The sequence below is a fragment of the Adiantum capillus-veneris genome, chromosome 19 (genome assembly GCF_014529385.1).
Source record: "Adiantum capillus-veneris isolate H3 chromosome 19, ASM1452938v2, whole genome shotgun sequence".
NCBI lineage: Eukaryota > Viridiplantae > Streptophyta > Polypodiopsida > Polypodiales > Pteridaceae > Adiantum > Adiantum capillus-veneris.
The window spans coordinates 101,554,591-101,570,504 of NC_140949.1; the positions used below are offsets into that span (position 1 = coordinate 101,554,591).

At 44.0% G+C, this 15,914-nt stretch overlaps 2 protein-coding genes across 3 annotated transcripts in view; one reads left to right on the top strand and one right to left on the bottom strand.

Moving 5' to 3' along the window:
* Positions 1 to 457: 457 nt before the first annotated feature.
* LOC147434554 (uncharacterized) lies at positions 458 to 4,375 on the top strand. 2 transcript variants are annotated; one of them, XR_015185369.1, is made up of 2 exons: positions 458 to 2,587; positions 3,455 to 4,375. XR_015185369.1 is itself a non-coding variant. In XM_086491022.1 (2 exons), exons 1-2 carry the CDS (start codon positions 2,479 to 2,481, stop codon positions 3,835 to 3,837), a joined length of 492 nt encoding a protein of 163 aa, XP_086347148.1. In that variant the 5' UTR covers positions 2,237 to 2,478; the 3' UTR covers positions 3,838 to 4,375. The 2 variants fall into 2 exon arrangements, 1 of the variants encoding a protein (XP_086347148.1); XM_086491022.1 differs by having other exon boundaries at positions 2,237 to 2,587.
* A 2,198-nt stretch (positions 4,376 to 6,573) lies between these two features.
* Positions 6,574 to 15,914, bottom strand: part of PAA1 (P-type ATP-ase 1) — a 102,508-nt gene continuing 93,167 nt past the window's right edge. Inside the window, exons 10-17 of the mRNA XM_086491024.1 lie at positions 11,868 to 11,918; positions 11,589 to 11,785; positions 11,240 to 11,384; positions 10,501 to 10,598; positions 9,482 to 9,722; positions 9,200 to 9,403; positions 8,662 to 8,742; positions 6,574 to 7,436 (exon numbers count right to left, since the gene is read on the bottom strand). Coding sequence (XP_086347150.1) covers positions 7,161 to 7,436; positions 8,662 to 8,742; positions 9,200 to 9,403; positions 9,482 to 9,722; positions 10,501 to 10,598; positions 11,240 to 11,384; positions 11,589 to 11,785; positions 11,868 to 11,918 — 1,293 coding nt within the window. The 3' untranslated portion in view covers positions 6,574 to 7,160. The remainder of the gene's footprint in view (positions 7,437 to 8,661; positions 8,743 to 9,199; positions 9,404 to 9,481; positions 9,723 to 10,500; positions 10,599 to 11,239; positions 11,385 to 11,588; positions 11,786 to 11,867; positions 11,919 to 15,914) is intronic.

Here is a 15,914-nt window from a genome sequence, read left to right on the forward strand (position 1 = left end):
GCCCCATTTCTCTCTCCTCTCACCCATTTATTCCCCTCGTCCTCTTTCTCTCTCCTCTCGTCCCATTTTTTCTCTCACCCTCTTTTTCTCTCGTCGCTCGATTTCCAACCTCATCCGTTTTCCCCGCCCCATTTCTCTCTCCTCTCACCCCATGTTTCCCCTCGGCCTCTTTCTCTCTCATGCCGCCCAATTTTTTCCCGCCCCATTTTTTCCATCGTCCTCTTTCTCTCTCCTTCTGCCCCATTTTATCCACCCCGTCGCTTTCTCTATCCTTCCGCCCCAGTTTTTCCACCCCGCCGCTTTCTCTCTCCTTCCGCCCTTTTTGACTTGCCCTCTTTCTCTCTTGTCCCCCCAACTTTTTTTTCCACATTCTCTCTCTTCTCTCCGCCCCATTTTTCCTTGTCCTCTTTCTCTCTCCTTCTGCCCATCTTTTTTTCCACCCTTTTTCTTTCTTCTCTCGTCTAATTTTCCACCCCGCCCTCTTTCTCTCCTTTCGCCCCAGAACGCTCGTCCCATTTTCTCTCTCTCCTCGCCCAAGTCCACCCTCAACCTTTGCCCATCTCTTCTCCTCACCTTCCTCATCATCCTCGACCTCAGCCTGCCGCGGGCGACCCGCTAACCCTTGGCTCGCTTTGCTCGCCCACCCTCTCGCTCTTGCTATTGCTCAGAGGGGCCCCTACTGACATGGAATCCGCTAGCAAGGAATCCTCATCACTCGTCGGCTCCCAAGTCGACTCGGATGACATACAGTACAGCGAAGATTCAGACAACATAATTGAGTCGAAAGCTCAACGTTCGTGATGTCCGTGGATCTTGTGTGTGCTTCATCTTCATCTTCTGGTAGGCCCTGAAAGCATCCTCCTCCGTACCCTGCCGCCCAGCCCCGACCCCTTGGTTGTCTTCGACACCACTCTCCCTTACCAATCCCTTCGTGCCATTTTCAGTACATTCAATCTGACGACACTTGGCATCTCTATGTTAGCGGCGGCTACTCTTGGAGGCACATTTCCAACTTCAAAAATGTGTCACCTTTTTCACCACGCCGCAATGTAACTTTAGAAATGCTTGGGGATACTATCGGGTAGCCACTACATCCACAGGAAGATTTAGAAATTTTCTCATGTAGGAAAACAGAGTCTTTTTTAGTGTTTTGTTTTTCATACAATGCATAACATCATGAGCCGCTCGAGAGGCACCACATACCTAGCTAGGTATGCGGTCCCTCTCTCACAAAAGCTCATGATGTTAAGTCACAATGTCCGAATAATTGTGAGAATTTGTCCAAAACTTCTTGTGATATCTGCATCATTCCCTAATACTGCCCGGGCATATCATAGTCATCATCAATACTCCTTAGTCGAAGACGTAGTACACCGCCAATGATCTGCTGTCATCTTCATATCCCAACTTTCAAGAGAACAAAAAAATCTTCAATATCCTCTCCTACTGCTTATTTAGAGCACAATTAGAGCCCGATGTCAACCCCAAACCTTGATGCGCACACTATTTTTGATGCATTATTTTGCCTAGTCACATACACTCCTTTTCCTTTTCACAAGCTAATTTTAGATCACCTGGGCAATAGAGCAAAGCGCTATAGACAACAAATAAAAAATCATCAGTGTTTCCACTGCTACTCCACTCCCTTACTTCTTTGGTACATAGAACAACTTGACTCTACATCTAGATCTAGGCACAGTGCATCTCCACTTCCACATACAGCCTCGGCATCGATTGCAGCACCTCCAACATCGGCTTCAGTTGCCCTTGAAAAGGGAAAACATAAAGCTAATTCACCCCCCCATCGCCGCACGTCGACTACACGCCTCCGAGCAAAGGTAGATTCGTCAGCTTCTCTCATAGTCCTCCCCTTCTCAGAGTCAGAGTACATTGCTTCACTTTCACTTGCACAAGCCACCACTCACACTGCCCAGTCATCTTTCATTGCACAGGCACCTTCATCACCCACACACATAGACATTTGTCGCACACCTTGCCAACTGCCTCGTTTGCCCCACTTTCGAGCACTCCTCCCAACACCTCTGCACATGGAATTTTACGTTATTTTTCTCGCACTCCACGATCGCTGGCCCCCATCTTCACCACTACATATCGTCATCCTACATTACCTACAGAGATGGCCCACGACACACCCCCCCAAAGACCTCCTAGTACTACACCATTTCAGTGTGCCATTCTCCACCTCCACCTCTCAGTCATCAAGCCTATGAGTCCGTCTTGATCATAATCGGGTGCTCTCGGATGCTCACAGCGTCACCATGCAGGTTCGAGAGCACGTCCGTACACGTCCCTCCATTCCCAGATACACCAGATCTACACTGCTTAGACTTCAGAGCTTGAACAATTGGGGATAGAGAACCTCGACATCCATCGTTCTCAATCGCTAAGCGGCTACCATACGCTAGCATTGATTCTCTACAAGAGGATATACGTCGACTGGCAAAACGCTATAGCAGTATGTTTCGTCAAGCGACTACAATGGAGCGCGCACTGGCCACCTTCACGATGTTGGCCTCAACAACTTCATTAGAAGATGCGGTTACTTTGGCTCCGCCAATCACCTCAGGTACGCCTTCTCTCACGCCCACCGCCACCTTCACCATCTTACTCAACCCGAACTTCACCACCTGCACCCTGGCACATCAGCATCACTATACTTGCTACACCTAGCACACACTTATTCTCCACTTCTGACACCACTTGCACAACAACATTTTTGCCCACGACTTTCACTTCTTCTACCACTATTTTTCATGCACACTCATCCTCTTTACCGCGTACACCATCTCCTACGCTCGTTTTTATCACTCCCATGATACCATCACCCGCTTCAAACAGCCCGCAGGTCATCTCACTTACATCTACCGGATTCTCCTTTTTGGCGACACCACACGTGGCACAGGGTACTCTGGTACAATCTACAACAGGCCCACTTTCCCACTGTCACAGGCTCCAGTACATTCATTTCCACAACTCGCTTCTTCACCCATCTCTACACTCCCACCCTTCCTATCTACAGCTCCAATATCTCCATCTCTACCACCCACTCCACCTACACATAGTGTGGCCTCCATAGCTTCTCCTTTACACTTCCACCCTTTCCAGAACCACTATCCACATTACCCATTTCCTTACATGGGCCTCGCCACACCTCAGGTCTACCCTCCCCATGGCTCTCCCTCTCAATCCTCAAAACCTATCTATTACCCAATGCCGCCAGACTACCCTCTGCCATACCCACTATACCCTCTCCACTTCCCTCCTCCACATCACTCTTTTCCACAGTCCCCCATGCCAACACCACCACCAGCCTCTTCCTCCCAGTCATCAAAGCAGCAGCAGCGGCATTCTTAATGCCTCCCACCTTTTTGAGACCATTGTACATACCATGTTGGAGTTTCTTTCATTGTTCATTTCAGTTTTTCGTTTTCAGGTTCAGTACACTTTCAGTTCTTGGTGCACCACCCCCAGGATGATGAGTGGATTAGTGACAGGCAATTGCAGCAGGGCTACACAGAGCTCAGCTTGCACGGCGGTGGAGGTGTTGCAGACGACACCATCTTCAATTTGGACCACACTTGGTCCAAGCACTCCTGGACCGCCCACCGAAGGGCGGTCAGTGTGTCCACACTGGCCGGTCCAGGTGGTGCTCAGACCACCTTGTCTAGGAAGGTAGCATTGATTATCGAGAGAGTGGCCAGTCTGTGGCCACCCCTTTCAGAGCATTCAAGAGCGACCAGACAACACTTCTTTAGTAGCTGGGGGTGGACCAAGGTCCGGGCTAGGCCGTCCAGTGGCCAGCTAGGCGAGTGGTAGCCCAACTCACCAATTGCTAGGCCACCACTGGTGGATACTTTCAGTTGCGATATGTGTGGCTAGATATTTTCAACTGGATCATATATGTGTGGTGATTGGATGACGCCCGAGCACGTGGACAACATAGAGAGACAATCTTGAGAGAGTCTAGCCAGAGTTCCGGAGTCAAGTCCTAGTCTTGTACACTCTTGGGCATTGGTCTTGGAGCACTTCACGTTGGTGGTCGGTAGTCGGGCATGTGAGCTTTATAGTCTTGTTGTTCAGTCATGTTGTGCTTTGCCTAGTTACCTTGTAGTTTTCAGTTGTACTTGCACCACTATACTCTCCATTGCACCTCAGCCTCTACATCCCCGTTGTACCTTAGCCTCTACATCCCCATTGTGCCTTGTTGGTAGTCATGGACTGGGCAGAGTTGACCGCAGCCCCGTCGACTAGTCTTTGTACGGCCTTTTTGGTTATGTACAGGCTGCTACCTTGGAGGGCTTGTGGCTATTGTCAGTTTTGTTCATTGTTCAATTCAGTTCTATTTTCGTGTCTTTGCACTATTGTCTGTAGATTTGAGCCAGCTTGTGAGTCCGCATGCAAACTGCATCCTAACCACCCAACCACTAGAGAGCACCGTGTGCACCATTTCCGTCTACACCACCTCTCTTGGCTTCTTGCAGTACCAACCTCCAGCCATTCTCGCGTGCTCAGATGCAGATAACAAACCTCCCAACGCCTCCGCAAGTTTTCTCAACATTATCTTTGACTCCTTGTAAAAACGATAAGTTACCTACAAAACCTTCTCTTAAAAGGTACATTATCAGTCCCCAAAGAGTTGGTCTACTCAACCTATGAAGTGTGGGTTCAAATCCCCCGTTAGGTCACCTCTAGAGGGAAACCTTGTGTTGACATGGTGTTCATGTTGCTAGGGCTCTTGCCCTTCGACACTCAAGAGCATCCTCCTCCACGGGTGAGTCACCCAAGGAGGAGGTTTCTAGCTAGTTATTACAAGTTCTCTCCGTCGTTCCCAGCACGAGGTGCATCAATTAGGTGTCCATGGTGATGCCTACATGTGGCTCCTGTAAGACCATGTTTCATGGCTAATATTTCGAAGGGACAAGCACCTCCCCATGTGGGCCCTCTGGAGCGTCCAATAAAAAAAGGTTCATTATCTTCAACCACACCATGGCTATCCTCGGCTATGGGCTTGCCATCAACTAACTCTCATTGTGGAAACCAAAATGCAGCTCCTCATTATGAAGATGTACGGAAAAAGACCCGACAAGATGAGCCCAAACATGTTTGCATTGAACCAGCTAAACAATCAAACTAGGTGGAAAAGAATGTGGCCTTTGGTGGTAAATTAACATTTCTAAAATACATCTTCATGGCCTTAATTATCAACCTACAAAAACTCTTAAAAAGCACTTAGATGTACGAAGTCTTCTATTCCAAGAAGAGCTGGTCAAAAGGTAACAACCACCCTCAAGAAAGAGTTTTAACCTCGAAGGCTCTCTTTCTTTGCAAATGAATCATTACATTGTTGACCAATGTTTCAGAAACCTAGCCAAGAAACATGCTAAACTTCTTGCCTAGATCAAAGAAGAGGAATGTACAAAAGAGGTAGAAGCAGCAATGATCGTGTCCATTGATTTACCTAGCAGTCAAGATTCTTGGACAAACCGTTGTATTGTTTTCCTCAACCTTGATAAATTTAAAAAAATCAAAAAACTTTGCTTTGTTTTCGCAATTTATAGGATTTGCTTCGCCAAGGTATTTTCCTTAACTTATATAAATTCATGTAGTTTGTAAAATGGGTTTAGACACTTCCCATATCATTTAATTTGTGGTAAGACCACCCTATGCATAGTTTTCCCACTAAAAACCGTTTTGCCTCATAGTTGATAACCATTTCTCTTTTAATCGGGAGGGGGGGAAATGTAGGTCCTTTGAAGGTCATCTGCTTTCCAACCTCTAAACCATGATGCGTCCGCTACCTCTGAGCCTTGCTTGCTTTCGTTCAGCCTATGAGTCATGCAACATTCCCTTTGAGCATATGAATTTTCTATCAGCTCTTTAGTCTCTAGACACCTAGGTCACCAACTTTTTACCTCTTCCTCAATGTTGATCTCACAAGTTTGACCACCTATGAGATCATAGGCCTTCCTAAATTGGATGGTTTATACTAGATAAGATAGCTCAATCTTAGTGACCTATCCATATTTAGTTAGCCTAACATGTAGGGTGTCCTCTACATGTAAGATCCATATACGTGTGTTCAACTGGTAATTAAAATCCCAACCTATCAATTTTTAAATCTGGATAAAACTACCCCCTTTCTTTGGAAAGAAAATGCCTTTAATCCATTTTTGCGTGAATAAATTTATGTAATTTTTAAAGAATAAAAACTCCCTTTGGATAAACGCACATAATAGTGTTATCGTAATTGGTTAAAATTGCAAAATTCTGCCTTTGAAAAAAAAAAAGTTGATATATTAACATTTTACAAGTTTTAGTGAAAACTGGCAAATCTTTAAATTCTGCCAGAAAATCGAGTGTTTAGTGTGTCTTTTCTCTCTTTGGTTTGAAGTAAGCTTCTAGCAAAGCACTGCCACCCGCCCGTGCCCCCCCCCCCCCCCCCCCCCCCCCCCCCCCTCTTCTCATGCATGCCTACAATTAGTGTTTGGGGAAAAAGTCTCAGCTTACGATTGTACCACATTAGGATTGAAAAATGCCGATTTAAGCGTGAGAGAGAAGAAAAAATCTTGCATAGATTTGGAGAAAAATAAAGATAAATTTTCTTTTGAATCATGGAGGAATCGTGTATGGTTTCCAATGTGAATGTGTCCAAATTGGCAACAATACATTTACACTAAGAGAAGGGGGGAATGGGATGGATCAAAATAGAAAACATACACCCGAGGCATCAAAATCTCAAGGGACTGACCAGAGCATATCTACAGTGAGTAACAAGGGCCTTCTCGAGCCTTAAACAGATCATATAAAAAAAAAGGGGATTGTTTGGAATCGCATCCAAACAATGATAGATTTGACAGGCTCCACCACATTGAAAACACTGGATGCACAATAATTATAGCAAAGAGGAGCAAAACCTTTTTCATATCATCAGAACCGTTGCTAGCACAATTCCTCTTCAACCTGACATTGAGAGCCTCCACCACATATGCTATCACACAAAAACCTCCACTTCAATCCGGTAAAGGCCATCAGCTTCGACTCTCAACACGCTCAATGACAGAAGGCCCTCTATATTGCTACAATCAGCTGTGAAACCCGTTACTTTCGCAATATGTTCACATGAAAAGGAGCAGAAATCGTCAGCTTCGGTTTTCAGAATATGCAAGCCCCTTCTCTACATCACCACTGTGCTTTGACTTCCAAAGCGGAGAGGTGGACTGCTTTTCTTTGAGCTCACTTGACTGTTTATGTTCCTGCTCTGCCACTGGATTTCCTCTGTTGTACTCAACCTGAAGAAGTAATGAGTTAGCCATAACTCCCAATGAGCTAATACCCATCATTGCACCTGCCAAGGATGGCGTCAACATAGTATTTGTAACCGGTAGAAGAACCCCAGCAGCTACTGGCAAGCCCACCTGCAACAGGAAAGTGCAAATTTAACATGCATTCTTTCTTCATTCTTGAGCCTTAAAGAGCTCTTCTCAAATGTCTACACTCTCATGATAAGACTTGAAGAGTGAGCTACTCTTTTGTCTTCATGCAGCAAAGCTTACTTCACTAGATAGAGGCATACAAAATTGATCATCCTTAAACTCTAAAAAGCCTTAAAGAATTCCACAAGCCCAAACAAATCAGCTGATTCTTGATGCAGTAAGAAACGCAAAATTGACGACACCTCTTCTTCCCTGAAATCTAACAAGCCTCATACTTATGGAAGTTCAGATTTCAACACGGTGCAAGAACCATTCTACGACCTTTTGCCTTCTGCCTAAAAACGTGGGGAATTTTAAGAATCTAGTTAGTAGAGTAGACTTCATCAAAATCCTCACGCCCCTATCCGGCTATCCAGTTCCTTTAGTAATATAGCTCCATTTTTTTGTATTTGTGAAGCCTCATCTATAGTGGCAAATGCTTAAAGCTTTACTAGCCTTAATCATTAAGGTGTTAGTGTAAGGAAAAAAAGTGAAGCAGAAAAAGGTAGGAGGAAGGAAGCGAAGAAAAGAAAACGATGAGCTCGGAGGACAGAGGCTCCAAAGCTTGTGTAATGATGCAGCATTCCTGTTTCTCTTCCCTCTTCAGATACTTCGTCGACACCTCTACATGATCCACCACCGGCACTGATCTGGACATCAGCAACAGTTCTGAAAGAATAAATTCAGCTTACGAGGGGCATTTTCCTTCTTCAGTAGAAATTGCTAAGAAGTCTGCTGAGGACAAGGCTTTGAAGACCTCTCAGCCTAGGAGGTTGTCTACGCTTAATCCCCATTCCTAGCGTTGATTTGAGGAAATCTTGTACTTTAGATTGCCTTAGGACTTTTATCTTTTGGTGATACCATTTATGGTTGATTCTCTGTTGTATTAGGGTTTGTGCCCTTGAGGTGACTTTTTCATGGAAAGATTTTCTTTTCTGGTAAAAAAAAAAGTACGCACTCCTGTAAGCACTCGGATCTCAAAAAACACTTAATTTAATGCTCTAATCTTTCCACTCCTGTGCTACTTTTATTAGTGTTTGTGTGTCCATGTCATTAGCAAAGTACCATCACTTATTAGTGGTTAATCACTCTTTACCGACCACCTTCAACAGCCTAAGGCAGACAAAGCAAATGAAAAAAAAGAGAAAATTCAAGTTCAGCAACTCACGATATTATAGAGAAAAGCCCACCATAGATTTTGCTTTATTTTCTTCAGCGTCATTTTACTTAGCAAAACAGAGTCAACAACCTGTAAAAATAGTAAAGAGTAAAAGAGCAAGAACTTCCTTGCAAATCAGTTTATTTTTGTTATGACGCACAAGCACTAAACTAATTCTTTGCAATTGTCTTACTCAATCAAGCAAGCCGTCAAAGGAATCATAGAAACACACCTCTCTGCAGTGGAAGGTTTTCCAAATGACTTTTGATGTTTACAAACCTCACTATTTTGAATGCAACAGTTCAAGTCTTTTTGTTTTACAGGTTTGATCGCGAGTTCTGATATATTTCAGTCAAAGAGTGCTAATAAAGGGATTACGGTTTAGTTTCGGGTTTAGGTTTTGAATTTTAAATTTTAGGGTTCTTGATGTTCTATGGGCAACCCCAAGAGGATCTTGGAGCTGAATTTTTTCATCACAAGAAAGATGCAGGTCTACTAGCATGAAAATGCTCCATAACATTGGCTTACTTCATTTGATTAAACACACCTGGGTCAGTCTTCCACGCAAGAGAACTATCGAAGCCACTTCACTTGCTGCTCCTACGCCACCATCCATAGCTATACCTACATTTGATTGTGCTAATGCAGCTGCATCATTGACCCCATCACCAACCATAGCTACTTTCCTGCCTTTCTCTTGCAAGCGCTTTACTAACTCAGCCTTTCCATGAGGCTTTACTCCACCATAGACCTGTGAAAGGACAAGAGAAGGTGATCAAGAGTTGACTGACACATAGAATTCATGAAGCCACATTTAGGGACAGCATACCTCCTTTTTATTGATACCAATTTGAACAGCAACAGCTTCTGCAGCACCCTGCTTGTCTCCAGATACAATCGCTGTTTTAATTCCCATTTCATGAAGAGATTTAACAGTAGTTGCAGCATCATCACGAACTTTGTCCACCATTGCTATGCTACCTGCTACTTCATTCCCTACTCCTACGTATACAACTGTCTGCCCTTCCCAACCTTCTGCCTGCTCGGGAGTCTGCCCATATGCTCCAAAACTTAACCAAAAGCAAAATGAAATGCATCAGTCATGGAGTTTGATGTTTAAATTCTTAGTAATGTAAGACTTTGACCACTTTACAGCCTCACAGAACAAGAGCTTCATAAATCAGCTCTAAGCACAAATACCCAGTCCTTAAAAACATTGTCGCAAAGTTTGTATATGAAACAATGTCACTTCAAGACTGGCTCTAACAGAACACAACCTTGTCACTAAGAGTACAACCCTCTAATTTATTCTACAAAACACAAAATCCTATTGTCTATAAAAGGTAGCCTCGTCTCTTTCCATGAGCACTTAATGCAATTTAAACAAAAGAAAAACCTGTAATCCTCATTAGGGATCAAAAATACAATTGGAAGTCACAAACGTGTAGGAGACTCCTTTTTTACCACCAACCTACAAGACATGCACAGATTACGATCACTGAAGGCTGAATGGAAATATTTGTGTGGCATAGAAAAGCAGAGGCTGTCCAAAGGAACTTATAATAAATGTAAGCTCAACTTCGAACAGAAAGCAACATCGTTATGCTAGATTGGCCCTCGAGTCATCTCAATAACCGACCATTACGGGCTAATCGAGATGACTAGACGGCCAATCTAGCATAATGACGACTTGGAAGCTCTCACAAGCCATGCATGTAAAATACTGATCTAGTAGGTGTCTCAACCAATACCGGTGTAGATTGTGCAGTAAAAAAGATCTATGCTCTGAACAGATACGTCTTAAACATCAGTTCCCTTAACGTAGAGGTAAACAGATCAGAGAAGTACCGATGGACCCACTCCAATGTACCTACTGTCACTCTCTTTCCTTCCACAATAGCTGTTGCACCAGAGCCAGGTTCTTGTTCAAATGTTCCATCTTGAACCTGCAAAGCAAAGAGCGAATTGCATAGATTTTAGGTGTCTGTCACTGCCATTCTTCAAGAAAGCCACTCCAGAGACAATTTAACTAGTAAGCTTCTATATATCTGCACAAACATAATTGTTCGCAAAGTCCACATTAAACATAACATCAAAAACTAGAAGCTTGGGTTTTACCCCTCAATCTTGAGCTGATAAAACAGCGGCTCACTCTCTTATTGCATACACCTGGTTCATCACACAATCCCCAAAAACCACGACTAAAAAAGACGCTCTGTGTAATGACTATTATCCATGCATAAGCATATGGCTTCTTGTCCTTCCGAAAATATCACGCTGGTATTTACCAGGCTTGCAGAAAATAACCTTCTCCAGGCCATGCATAAAACAAAATGAGCAAAAAATGTACACAATCTACATCCTACTTCCCACTTCCATCTCCTTTTCTACTACATGCTCAGCCTCGTCCTGAAAAAACTACGCATAGGAGAAAACTCTTGCAAGGCAACAAAGAACAAAGTCAAAGCATTTTAGCGCCTAACATGGAGGCAAAACAAACAACCACCATGTGATAAGTCGTACAGGAGATGAGCAGCCTTTGCTTTTATAAAGAATGAGGTACAAATGGCAGACTATAACCAATTACCTGGACAGGCCTACAGCCAGCATCCTTGGCAGCTTGGACAAGAGCTCTTGCAATAGGATGAGAGGTAGCATTTTCCACTCCAGCTGCCAAAGCAAGAAGTTCCCGCTCACTCCAAGGCACCAACTCCTCAAGCTCATTTTCTGCTCTGCCCACAAAAAGATAGGATCCAAATACATTTTTCTCGAAAATCTTGAAAGATACTCAGCACATACGCTCGCACAAAAAAAAGTGACTCCCTGGTCTCACCCCTTTCCCTCTTTGACAAAATAGATGAGGAATCGACAAAATGATGCTTTTACAAGGAGGTTGCACATGCCATAAATGCTAGTGGTTAGATCACACAACACACCTTGTAGTTGTAAGCTTTTCTATGTTGTCCTTCTGAGAGTGAGACTCCATACTTATTGATACCTTTGTGACAACAGGTCTTCCATGAGTAAGCGTCCCTGTCTTGTCAAATATCACTGTATCGAGGGAAGAAACACTTTCTAAGATGTCACCTCCACGTATTAGTAACCCTCTTTTTGCACCAAGAGATGTACCTACCTACAAAACACTAGAAAATCTGAACTACCTTAAAGCCATCAAAGTGGAAGTTGACCAAAACTAGCATAAAAAATTAAGTTACCAAGACAGCAGTTGGTGTGGCAAGTCCAAGGGCACAAGGGCAAGCAATAACCTGTGGCATTTCTAACATTAGAAAGAGCCAATGGTTGACATAATGCTTATGAAACTTCTTCAGGAACGCACATCAGGATAAACCCTAAATGTGTAATTAGCTAAGTGTGTATCAAGAAGCAACTCAATCATCTAGAAAGCTATCAGCAACATTTTAAAATAAAGTACGGTACATAAAACAAAATGTGTGCTCATCTTGGAAAATATAAAACAAGCCTAAAGCTATGAAAACCTACATGATGTTGACTAAATACTACGACATCCCCACTAATTTCATTGGTGCCCAATAGTGGATGTAGAACTGAGTACCAATATATGCTCCCACACCACATGCGAGATCTGTGTACTAAGTTTCTGTCATAACTCTAGAGATGCAGGGCAGACTCAGCCATAATTAAGCCTAGCAATAAAAGAAGCATTGAATGGAAACAAAATAAGGTATTTGATAGGGCATACGCACCACAAAAGATAAAACAATTAACCCAATATATAAAGTGGTCGTAGCTCGGACGGAAACTTCACAATATGCGACTAAAAAAAATACCTACAGGAATCCAAGATAAGCCTAGATTCACCTTTAAAGGAAAGTGCAAGGTATAGACTCGCGGTGGTCATCCATAAAACAATATAACCTGATATCAGCTCATCATGCATAGTACTGACCAAATACTACAACATCCCCATTAACGTCATCAGTGCCCAATAGTGGGTGTAGAATTAGGTACCAATGTATGCCCCCACACACCCACACCACACATGTACACACACAAGCATACATTGATACAAAGATCTGCGTACTGAGTTTTTGTCACAACTCTAGAGATGTAGGGAAAGCCTAGCACTTAAAGAAGCATTGACTAAGAAACTTAGCACAAAAAAAATGTTAAAAGAGTCATGTCATCTCTCGGCATTTGTCCAGTCGGTCCCAATATCTCCTAAGGACAGATGTTAAGGACAGATGTTAGGAAGTGAGGTCTGTTTTGTGGCTGTGCCCGGCCAGAGTGAGGTTGTTTTCTCATGTTGGGATATGTCTAGCCACGTTTGGCTCGGGGGTTTTGGTTCCTTCCATGGCCGGTAGGCTCCTACAGGCTGGGAGTACTTTCCCAGCCTTGCCTAGGTTTTCTCCGTGGCCCTAGAGGGCCTCAAGTGCCTTCTGCCTCATTTTCCCCAATTTATAGTTGTGAGGTGGACAACTGGCTGACCCACACTTCTGGAGATATAGAGGTGTGGGCAGGGGCACGGGAGGAGACAGTGTGTGCATAGGCCCAAGTTGCAAGGCGCCCCTTCTGGGCAGCCCTAAGGTGTCCCTTGAGCAACATGCATTGTGTTTTCTGGCTGGAGGCCTAGCGTTTTTAGAGCAGCTAGCCTAGTGTTTTTGGCAGCCTATGCAGTCACGTGACACGGTCACCAATAGCACGCAGCACAACGGCATTCGTCATGGGCAACAAGGAGTTCTAGACTCTAGTTCCACCTTGCATCTTTCTTCTCAGGGCATCTATACAAAGACAATGTGATCATCCACATGCAAAGCACCACATCATAGGTGTAGGCGGTAGAGAGATGTTCCATGATCTCTAGATGGCAGCCATGCCATGAGACATGCCTCTCTCCCTCCAAATCAGTTCTCTTGCTAGGAGGAGATCCCACTAGAGCCTTGCTCTCATAGGAGGCTAGGGTAGCCCATGTTGAGGCTGTCACTGGCCTTGTGTGCAAGAGCACATGGCAGTAGCAGTAGCAGTTGTGTATACCTTGATTCAATCCATTGAGGCATGTCAAATCTATGCCGGTCACCCTTGGTCACTCGTTTAAGCAGTTTGTTATCAGCATGGAGAGCTTTTCCCAACTCTCTCTCTCTCTCTCTCTCTCTCTCTCTCTCTCTCTCTCTCTCTCATTCTCAGATGTCATGTCTCCTTCCACCTTAGTGATCTCTCTCCTCATCGTGTATATGGTATTGTAGGTGCTCTCTAGTGATTCAATCCATTGTATACCTTGTTTCAATCCATTGAGGCATGTCAAATCTATGCCGGTCACCCTTGGTCACTCGTTTAAGCAGTTTGTTATCAGCATGGAGAGCTTTTCCCAAATCTCTCTCTCTCTCTCTCTCTCTCTCTCTCTCTCTCTCTCTCTCTCTCTCTCATTCTCAGATGTCATGTCTCCTTCCACCTTAGTGATCTCTCTCCTCATTCGTGTATATGGTATTGTAGGTGCTCTCTAGTGTCAGAGGATCTTATCAGAGTCGAGCCAGATCGGAGTCAAGATGTCCACCAGATCAAAGGCGAGTTCTTGTCTTCATTGCATCTTCTGCTGCCTATTCTAACATGGTATCAGAGACCTAGGTGACATGACCACCTTGAATGGTCAGTATTGGCTGATCTGGTGCCATTTTGGACTTGATTGAGAGAGAAGAAGCTTGCTATTTTTTCCTAATTTTTCTCTAGTTTGGGGCTGATTTCGGTATGTGGAGGCTATGGACCCTCGTCTACGACTCCCCGTCTTTTACCCTTGATTACCTCGATCTCTCTTCACTCAGGGAAACCCGATAGAGGTTACATGATGTGGAGCATTGCTGGATTGTTCTGGTTTTCCTAGATGGAGATTTGTTGCCGTGCCTTCCCGCAAGGGGAGCATGCATGCGACTTTTAGAACCAGAGGGGGAACCATTTTATTTTCAGCCGCCTTCTTCAGAGAGAAGTGTTTGGACAGCAATAGGATCTTCAAAACTTTCGTGTGCTGCAAATGCAACGAAGAGAGCTCACCATCAGCTTTATGCAGAAGAAACAAGCCTACCAGCAAGAGATAGAAAACTTAAGGAATGCCCTAGAGACGACACAAGACAATAAAGGAAAGGAGGTAGCAATGGAGCAGGTTTCTATCTTCGAGGAGATGGACTGCAGATTTGTTGTGCCTTTTGCAATTGCACATTTTTGGCAGAGCTATCTATCCAACATGCATGGAAGTTTCTGTACGCCGTACGAATGTCCATATCGAACAAACATTGTACTCTGCAACCATACTTATAACCGTATGATACAACACACCCTACGACAATCCTTAAGAGTTTATTTTAAAAGCACACCGTACTTATCTAAACCGTACGTTATAAGTTGTAATACACTGTAATTTTTCGTATGAAACCGTACCGTACTTTTACCGTATGATTGTACGATAACCCTACCAACAGGTAGCAGGTCGATGAGTTAGTTGCACTTTTGTACCAGGTTGTGGATTATGGATGACAGAGAGAAATTTATTCCTCTTAGAAGCGGCACACATTTTTTTGATTTTCTCTTTCCAATTCAAGGATGGAAGTTCCAGTTCTCGCTTCAGTAGACTCTTGTTCATCCAGTATGCAGCAAACCAGATGCATGATCCAGTGCATGTGTTAGAGTTGGTTTTAACAGGCAAAGGGGGATTCTTATCTCACATTGTAACAGACTTGGACACTCCAAGTCGAGAATCTACCACAACACACGAGAGCAAACTGAAAGAGCTGAACAAAACTAAGACAAAGATGACATGGCATGGCGTACTTCCGCGCCTAGAGAGATTGGCTCCAAAGACTAGCGCCCCTTTCAGTATTTTTTTATTATTAATGCTTCACAAAGTACAATGTCCTAGGGTCCTCGTCTCAGCAGTGCTCCCAAGCCTATCTGCCTGAAACTGAGGCCTTGGCACTTTATTTATAGGTCCTTGGCCTTCCAAAAGCAGTGTACATGAAAAGCTTCAAATCTAAAAGCATCTCGGTCCCAAAAGCTGGCACTAGAGCAGCCCGCGCAAATGCATACGCCTGCCACTCAGCAATCAACGCAAATCGCGGAACATCCGTACAACAATGCTATGTCAGCATCTCCAAGTGATTTGGGGTCATAGCTTTATTTTTATTCTCTTGTGTCCCCTTAGGCCCTGTCAAACAGGGTCCCATAAGTTGGAACAACTTATAAAGTCTTTGGTCTTTAATGTTAAGCGTCTCAGCTAGGCTCTGCAAGTCAACACATCT